Raw genomic sequence first — 9580 nt, 5'->3', positions numbered from 1 at the left:
CATCACCAAAGGATTTTACCTCTATCATAGCTAAGCTGAGAGTTGATAGTTCTGCTGCACCAAGAAATACATTGTAGGCTTGATTTTTTAATACAGACTTCCTGCTATGGTCAAAGCTATTTGACTTAGGTGAGTGATTTTATTCTCAGCCCACAGAGAACAGGTTACATTCATTTAAGAAATGGTGTAGGTATTAAGATGGTCTATCCATAAAGTCAATCACCAACTGTCAAACACTACTCTTAAGTATTGCAGTTTCAGCCGGGTGGTGGTGGCACATGCCTTTAAGCCCAGCACTTGGGAGGCAGAGGCAGGTAGATTTCTGAGTTTGAGGCCAGTCTGGTCTACAGAGTGAGTTCCAGGAGAGCCAGGACTACACAGAGAAACCCTGTCTCAAAAAAAAAAAAAAGTATTGCAGTTTCCCACGTCACACCAGAATGGGCACCTTTTACCCAAGTAAAATTCTTTTATGAAAGCCAAAACAAGTTTGAGTATAGTTATTAAATACTTTGGCACTTCAGGTACGTATTCTTCAATTATGTGGTTTGTCTTCTGACTTACGGTCTGAAGCAGCTGGTATATAAAATCTAAAAGGACAGTACAAAAGAAGCAGGCATAACAGGGGTCATGTTTAATGAAAGCAGCATGCCCGGCGAGGTGGCCATGCCTCGAGCGCACCAGTGCTCAGGAGACAAGGTAGGCAGATTGCCCCAGGTTTGAAGATAGCTTGTTTTACATAGAAAGTTCCAGACCAGCCAGGGCTGCATAGGAGAGACCATGTCGATGAATAAATAAACACAGGTAACAGGCAAGGATGAAATGGGGTAGAGATGTAGCTCCCCTGGTAGTGCTCTGTAGACAAGGATGGGTTTGAACTCAGATTCTCCCTACTCATGCCTCCAGAGTGCTGGGACTAAGAGGCCACCATGCACGGCCCTCGAATATACTCTAAGCAGATCTCTGGCCAGTGTTTTCCCAATGGCAGCAGCGCCTAGGCTTCCCACAAAGCTGTTTCCGGGGATGTAGTGACTAAAAGGAGGCAAGGGAATAGTTGAGTGCTGTAGTTAGGAGATAAGTGCTCCTGCAGCTGGATGGGGTGGGCATGCCTCCTGGCACTGGAGGGTGAAGCTCTTGAGTCTAAGGCCAGTCTGGACTACAGAGGGATATTCTGTCTCAGTAACAACACAAGCCAACCATCTAAACAAAACCCCAGGAATGGCTAGCCAGCTTGCTGGTCACAGGGGTGGTTTCTGTTGGGAAGATTGATTGCAGTGGAAATGACACTGCAGTGTCCCATGCTCTGCACAGGGAGGGTGACATGAGAGGATGCTCCCTTGTTTATTCTTTATTTTTTTGTAGGGTGGGTCCTCCCTTCCTTCTTTCTTCTTTCCTTCCGTCCTTCCTTTCTTTATTTCCTTTGAAACAAGGTCTAGCTCAGGCTGTCATGAAACTCACTTTGTAAATGAGGCTGGCCACTCAGAACTCAGAGATTTGCCTGCCTCTGCTTCCCAAAGCCGAGACTGACGGCTTGGGCCCCCATGCCTGGCTCACCTTTTCTTTAGTCATGTTGCAATCCCCCAAATTAAAATACTTTTACCTTTCTGCAACTATTTCCTGGAAAAACCTGATACACCAGGCTTTTATCTAAAATGAGGATACGTTACTTAATTTTTTTTTTTTTTTAAATTTTGAGACTGCAGAGATGGCTCAGAGGTTAATAGTGCTTGTTGCTATCTCTGAGGACTAGAGTTGAGGTGGTTCATACCTACCTAGAACTACAGCTTCAGGAATTCCAACACCCTCTTTTGGCCACTACCAACACCTACATGAATGTATGCATGCACACACATAGGCATACACATAAATAATAAAGAAAGTGTTATTTATTTTTATTTTATTAGGATTTAAAGACAGGGTCTCACCAGGCAGTGGTGGCAAATGCCTTTAATCCCAGCACTTGGGAGGCAGAGGCAGGCAGATTTCTGAGTTAGAGGCCAGCCTGGTCTACAGAGTGAGTTCCAGGACAGCCAGGGCTACACAGAGAAACCCTGTCTCGAAAAAAAACAAAACCAAACCAAAACAACAACAACAACAAAGACAGGGTCTCCTATATCTCCAGCAGCCTCCTGACTCTCTACCTCTCAAATGCTAAGATTCCAGGCATACACCACTGTGCCTGGTGTATACACTATCAGGGACTGAACCAAGAAGTTTATATATCTCAGGCAAGCACTTTACCAACTGAGCCACATCACAAACCCAGAAACCTGACTTTTAAAATTGCATCTTCAGCTTCCTCCGGAATACTCAGTTTCCCATCACTGTCTACCTCTGTGCTAAGGCTGCCTTGGGGATTCCTATGGACACCTCGTGAGCTTTTTCTCTGGTTTTGTCAAAGTGCTTTCTGTGTCCTTCCTGGTTTCTCCAAAGAAGCCACCAGGATTCAGACATGATAACCTGATGTAACCCTTGCCTCCTCCTGAAGGCCACTGGGCCGCTGTGGGGTTGGGTAGGGGCTGTGTGACAGGGCCTTAGGCCTAGAGCTCACAGAGACTCCCTTTCTCATCATTGCAGTTGTGAGTGAAGAGATGCTCAGAGCCCAGGAAGAGTGGGAAGTGGTGGACACCATCCATCCAGACATAGGTAAGCGTGGAAACGATGCTGTCCCACCCAGCTACCAGCAGAAGCCACACCAGCCAGCACACCTATGGCTGGGACTAGAAGACGAGTCCTTGAATGCTCTCATTCTAGTTATTTGACATCGAATAAAATCCTATCCACAAATCCTAAAAGGACATCCTATTACATGAAGTAGAGAAAGAACACCACAGGGTGAGGCCACCATTGTTGCCCACCCTCCACAAGAGAGCCTCGTCAGGGTAGCCCCTGAAGGGGGACAAGGATAGAGGCCCCACCAGGGCAGTGAGGGCCCCTATAGAAGACATCTACTGGCAGTCTCTGAAGGCTGGGGATAATTGGCTCAGGTGCATTTCTGACAAATTTAGAGGGAAAATAGAGACCATCTGGTTCTCACCTAAACTTCACCAAGCCAAGGGGACATGTCACAGTGAAGTGACACCAGCCACCATAACTTGCTGGTGACAAGTTAGTAGCCAGTGCTTGGTTTAGAGGTGACAGTCGGTGGGTGTTTGCTAATAGGACAGCTGCCATCCCGAATCCTTGGGTGTCTTCTCTTTTACCTAGAGAGAAGGGTCAGCTCCCAGCAGCCCGGGCAGCTCATCTCCTTCAGCGAGGCCCTAGAGCACTTCCAGACCATGGACCTTTCCTCTTTCAAGGTACGGCTGCAGGGCAGAACACTTCTGCAGGCTCGGTGGGCACTGGACCCTCTCACCTAAGAAACCCTGAGGTACAGGATCGCAGATAGCCAAAGAACCAGATTTGGTGGCTCATGCCTCCAATCCCAGAGGTAAGGCAAGGAGACTGCCCATGCTTTAGACCAGCTACAAAATGTGCTCCAAGCTAAGAGCATGCAGGTGCCTTGTGGTGGGCAGAAGGTGTTGGCTCCTCTGGAGCTGGAGTTACAGGTGGTTTGTGTTTCAGTGCTGCGAGCTGAACCCAGGGCTTTTGAAAGAGTGAGCACTGTTACCCATGAGCCAGCTCCGAGAACCCATGGTTCACGCAGGGCCCTGCTGACTTTTGTGGAACGGAGCCTGAGGAAATCTGGCAGGCCAGGGATTCAGACCATGTGCAAATACCCCATGTTTTTCCCTCCTAGGGATAGGAATTATGGAGTTAAAGTCCAAGTACCTCTTGGGGAGGCAAGATGGACTGTCAGGGAAGCAGGGTACTGATGATTCATGGCAAATGGAGGGAAATTCCCTGTAGGAGCCAGAAGCTGTTTGTAAATTAAATTTATTTGTTTTTGAAATAAAGTCTCATTATGCAGCCCTGGATGAACTGGAACTCACTATGTTGCCAGGGCTAGTGATAAACTCAAGGCAATTCTTCTGCCTCAGCCTCTCAAGTATAGGCATTATAAGTATAAGCATACACTGCCATACCCAACATAATTTAGAAATTTAGGAAAGATGCTGAGGGCTGGAGAGATAGCTTAGCAGTTAAGAGCACATGCTTTTGCAGAGGGCTGGGTTGCTATCCCAGCACCTATGTGTCACCTCACCCATTATTCTAGTGCCAGGGATTCTACCCGCTCTTCTGCCCACCTCAGCTCCACCTCAGGTTCCAGACATGCACATGGTGTACAGACATACATTGGGTTTTTTTCAGAACTAGCTGTTGACTGACCAGTGGGGCTCAGCACTCATGCACAAAAAATAAAATAAGTCTTTTTAAAAAGATGTGGATACTAAGTATGATGGCACACATGTGTAATTCCAGTACTCAGGAGGCTGAGGCAGAGAGATCTTAAGTTTAAGGCCAGCCTTGGCTACATAGAAATACCTTGTCTCAAAAAGTTGTGTGGGAAAGCATACAAGTGGGTAAGGCTTTTGCCATACAAGCCCTGTGACCTGAGTTCGATCCCCAGAACCCATGTGAAGGTGAGAAGAGAGAGCTGACACCATAGTGTCCTCTGACCTCCATACATACATCTTACACACACACACACACATAATAAAATAATAATAATAATAATAATAATAATAATAATAATAATAATAATAATAATAATAATAATGATAGAGTGGGGTTGGGAGAGGAGCCTGGGGAATAAGCAGACTGGGGGCTTTCATGGGGTGTCTCGAGGGCTTTCATGGGGTGTCTCGAGCAATCTGGAGTAAGTTTAGCAGAATGTGGTTTCAGGTATTCACCTAAAGCCTAGATTATCAGAGAAGCTAAAGAGACAGAAACTGATACAGAAAGCTAGAAGATGCCAAAACCCAGAACCTTGTAAGGCAGGCAGCAGTGACCCTGGCTTTGGAGAGCCCGCATGACGTAGTTTAGGAGGGACATCTGACTCACAAGTGCCCACTGGCCCTAACATCAATGGAAGTGTGGAGGCGCTGATTTCTGGGATTCATATCCTCAGAGAAGTAGATAGCTGTATGAAGGGTGGACACCTGGCTTTTCCCTGACCCGATCAGGCATGACATAGTCATGTGGACACAGCTGAGCCTCACCGGTCAGTTCTGAAAAAGCCCAGGAGACCCAAATGCTGGGAATGTCTCCACCGAAGGACACCGTGCAGAGAGTCTGGAACCTGGGAATGCCTGTTTTTGGAGTCTCACTGCTGCCTCCTGGCCCCTCCTTCTCCATGTCCAAACACTAGCTGACAGACAGTCACTGGTTGATAAAAGTTTGAGTAGATTGTCTGTTCTTTCCTTCTCAGAAAAGAATCCAGCCAACTGTTCCGAGGACTGGGCTCGCCGCCCTCCGTCATTGTCTCTTCGGGCCACCAAAGCTGCACCAGGGTCTTCGGGAAGAAAGAGACTTGGTTCTCACCATTGCTCAGTGTGAGTGCTAGGGGCAGCCCCAGGGCACATGCTCAGGCTCTTGTCCATTCCAGTTGCCATGAGAACAGGAAGGACCTTCTGCCTGGATGACGTAGCATGTCTTGACATCGTTCTGTGTCCCATCCTCCGGGAGGCGTTGGTTCCTCCCTGGGAACAGCCTAGTAGAAAGTGTCCATGTGTTTTGGAGCAGGTGGCCTGGACAGCCAAAACCCAACGCACTGCCGAGTGCTCCAGACTATCTATAAGAAGCTGACTGGCTCCAAGCTTGACTGTGCCCTTCACGGAGACCATTGGGAAGACCTGGGCTTCCAGGGTGAGAGAAAAGCGCCCATCTTGCTTTCCTTGTCTGATTGCCTCCAGAGGGAGAGGCCTTCTTGAGTGAGGATGGACATTTAGGAGAGTACAGAAGACTCGAGGGCCTCAGGAGCAGCGCCCGCGACTGTGCCGAGCATGGCTGAGGGGAAGAAGGGAGGGGTGGAGAGCTTGTCATTTGGAGCTCTGTCACCTGTCAGGAAGCACTTGGTGGCACACATGGGAGTGAGGTCATTTGAATCTGGTTTGCTTGTGCAGTGTGTGTGGTACTCGTCCTCTAGCCCAGGCCTTTGTGGCCTGGTGAGCAGCCTGTCCACTGAGCACCATCCTCAGCCTATACTATTTTCCCCCAAATCTTATCACTACATTTGTAAATAAGAAGCAGCATTACAGGGAGGGCACAGCTATATATACCTTTAATCTCAGGAGGCAGAAGCAGGCAGATATCTGTGAGTTTGAGGCCAGCCTGGTCTACAGAGCAAGTTCCAGGTCAGCCAGGGCTATCATAGTTTTCTACAGTGTAACAAATTTCCACACATTTGACTAGGAGATGTAGCTTAGTTGTTAGGGCACTCACTTAGCATGCATGAAGCCCTGCGTTCAATCCCCAGCACCCCATAAAATAACACAGTCTCCTACACATACACTTCCAGTACTGGAGAAATGGAAGCAGTAGGTCAGACGTACATTATATCAGCTGCATAGCAGGTTGGAGGCCAGCCTGGATGTTGCCATGTGTTGTGTTCCTAGATTCTGAGGTTCAGAGTGTGGTCATCTTTGGAAGTAAGAAATATTCTGACCATCATAACTCTCAGGTACCTGGGCCCTCAATGAGAAGGAAGAAGAGGAAGAGGAGGAGAAGGAGGAGGAGGAGGAGAAGGAGGAGGACAAAGGGGAAGAGGAGGAGGAGGAAAAGGAGGAGGAGGAAGAGGAGGAAGGAGAGGAGGGGGAAGAAGAGGAGGAGGAGGAAGAGGAGGAGAAAGAAGAAGAGGAGGAAGAAGAAGAGGAAGGGGAGGAGGAGGAAGAGGAAGAGGAGGAGAAAGAGGAGGAGGAGGAAGAAGAGGAGGGGGAAGAGGAAGAGGAGGAGGAGGAAGAAGAGGAAGGGGAAGAGGAGGAGGAGGAGGAGGAGGAGGAGGAGAAGGAGGGCCACGTGCATCTCTGTGGTGTTTGGTTGGAATTAGGTATCTAAGTTGGGTGTGTCTTACTGGGTTGCCCTTATCCTAACTATTTGACTAGAGAGCCAGCCTTTCTGGAATCTTTATGGTCTACTCTTACTGTTTTCGGTTGCTATCACAAAGTACTTAAACTGGGTAATGTATAGACAATAGCAGCTTATTTGGCTCATGATTCTGATGGCGTGATACCTAAGAGCAGGACTCCAGACTCCCCTCGACATGAGTTGAGGGCCTTCTTACCATGCCATAACATGGTGGAGATACAGGAGAAAGGGCAGGCCTGTGTCTATTGGAGACTCTCCTCCTGTTTTATCTGTCAGCTGGCTATACAGACAACAATGACTTTAAATGTCCCATCCTCCTGCCTCTACCTCTCAAGTTCTGGCAAAACCAACATGTTGACAAACATGCCCAGTTTATAATGCACCTAGGAACTCGTGCATGGTGGGCAAACATGCTGCCTGCTAAGCTCTACCCTACCCCCTATCTTTGTGAAGGTTATGCTGGTATTGCATGGGAAAAGGACTACAGAAGGCCATGGGAATGGAAGAAAACTGCTGTCAGGGCACTCCTGAAGGATGGGCATGTTTGGTTCCATAGAGCCCCTCGGAGCTGTGTCCAGAAGTAGGCACATGCAGGACTCTCTTCCCCATCTAACTCAGCAGAGCCAGTATCAGGGAAGCGTTCCAGCTATGTCCTGGGAGCTCAAGGGATCAGGACAGATTTCTTGCTCACTGTTACACCCTGGTTTTTGCCACAGGAGCAAACCCAGCCACAGACCTCAGGGGGGTAGGCTTCCTGGCCCTCCTGCACCTACTCTACCTGGTGATGGACTCAAAGACATTGCTGATGGCCCAGGAGATCTTCCGCCTGTCTCATCACCATATCCAGGTAGGGTTCTGGTGGGAAGACAAAGGGAAAAGCTGGGCTGAGGGCCTAAGCAGCCAGGACTGCACAGTTCCATGTCTGGTGGCAGAGACGAGCTAGCCTGAGCAGTCAGGACTGCACAGTTCCATGTCTAGTGGCAGAGACGAGCTAGCCTGAGCAGCCAGGACTGCACAGTTCCATGTCTGGTGGCAGAGACGAGCTAGCCTGAGCAGCCAGGACTGCACAGTTCCATGTCTAGTGGCAGAGATGAGCTAGGAGTGGCTTTTCCATCAGATGCCTTGGAATCTGGGCTCTGCCATTCACTAGCTGTTGGTCTTCAGCAAATTCCTGAATCACTCAGAACTTTGATCTCCTTACCTGCATGATGGAAATCATAACGTCTTGTTTTCACTTCTTTTCTGTTGCTGTGGTAAAGCTAGTGAGGGAGGGAGGAAGAGTTTGGTTTTGCTCACAGTTTGAGGCTCCAGGACATGAATGGCAGGGAGCCACCGCAGCTGGAGCATGGGAGGCAGCTGGTCACGTTGCACCACAATCCAGAAACAAAGCAAAAACTGCAAGAATGTTAAGTGTCCAGCTTGCTTTGTCCATTTCATATGGTTCTTGATTCCCCCTGCCCACAGTTAAGATGTGAGTCTCCTTATCAACAACATAATAGAGATAATCTGTTGTTACATGCCCAAAGGCCCATATCCCAGGCGATTTTAGACAATGGCATTTGTCAACATTAACCATCATGACTGTTAGCTCACTGGGCATATCCAGTTGTCTATGATCAGATGCACTAGGCACACAGAGGGCTTGCTGCTTCCAGTATTGGTAGCTTCTTTCTTGGTCTTATCATCAGCCCAGTGATTTTTTTGGTAACCCCTTAGCATCCCCTGTCCTTTGGAAATAGGTCTGATGGTTTTCCCATGTAGTGAAAGATAGTATTCCCTCCAAAGAAGATGGATGTGGCCTGCTTCCTCCCATTTATCTCCCCTAATTCCTGGGGCCAGCAATTAATTCATTCGGTGAACAAAGATCTATTCAAAATCTCCACCCACCCTCATAGATGTGTTTTATGATACTTGGGCTGAGTCAGAGAATGAAACAGACCAGCAAAGACGACAAGACAATAGACTGAATGAATTCCAGAATCCATTAGAAGGTGGTAAGCACTAAGAAAGGCATTAAGTAAGGTAGGGACACAGTGTTTAGTGGTGGGGTTAGGGTGGCTCTCGGGAGATAAACGGAGCCTAGAAGAAGGTGGCATGTTGGCCAGGCCTGTGTCTAGGGTGCCAGGTGTTCCAGAGGGTGCAGCAGAAGCAAAGGTCACAAGAAAGGGAGCATTCTGGGAATGCGTAGAAGGAATGTGACACACAGTGTTAGAAGAGGTTGCCAAGGAAGCAGGCCAGAGAGCAGGATTCCAGGTCCGTCCCTGAGTTGCATCAGGTGCAGCTGCTCAGAGCTTCGAACAGCATAATACGTGCCAACTCACAGGCCTCTTATCAGCTGCTAGGTGAAGCATAATTTCTAGTCCCTTGTGACCATCCAAGCGGGGGAGTGGGTTGGAACAGAGAGATGAAATAGTGGCTCTAAGAGAGTGGGAGCAGCGTGGGTTTGATGCAGTGGACATAGGGTAGACAGGAGCAGCCTGGGTTTGATGCAGTGTACATAGGGTTAGGATTTAGGGCAAGGAGGAAGTCAGTGTTTTTTTTTTTCATTGTAATAAGGCTATATTTCAATGACCCTCACATCACCAAAGGATTTTATCTCCATCGTAGCTAAGCTGAG

The 9580-nt window shown here is 48.3% G+C and overlaps 1 protein-coding gene across 13 annotated transcripts in view; it reads left to right on the top strand.

Moving 5' to 3' along the window:
- Elmod3 (ELMO domain containing 3) overlaps window positions 1-9580 on the top strand; it is a 40387-nt gene that overhangs the window by 18176 nt on the left and 12631 nt on the right. For all 13 annotated transcript variants that reach the window (XM_031382217.1, XM_031382209.1, XM_031382214.1 and 10 more), the window contains 5 exons: window positions 2575-2643; window positions 3205-3296; window positions 5309-5432; window positions 5623-5745; window positions 7680-7810. In XM_031382217.1, coding sequence (XP_031238077.1) covers window positions 2575-2643; window positions 3205-3296; window positions 5309-5432; window positions 5623-5745; window positions 7680-7810 — 539 coding nt within the window. The remainder of the gene's footprint in view (window positions 1-2574; window positions 2644-3204; window positions 3297-5308; window positions 5433-5622; window positions 5746-7679; window positions 7811-9580) is intronic.

The sequence above is a fragment of the Mastomys coucha genome, unplaced genomic scaffold (genome assembly GCF_008632895.1).
Source record: "Mastomys coucha isolate ucsf_1 unplaced genomic scaffold, UCSF_Mcou_1 pScaffold20, whole genome shotgun sequence".
Classification (NCBI taxonomy): domain Eukaryota; kingdom Metazoa; phylum Chordata; class Mammalia; order Rodentia; family Muridae; genus Mastomys; species Mastomys coucha.
This window is presented reverse-complemented; position numbering and strand designations above follow the sequence as displayed.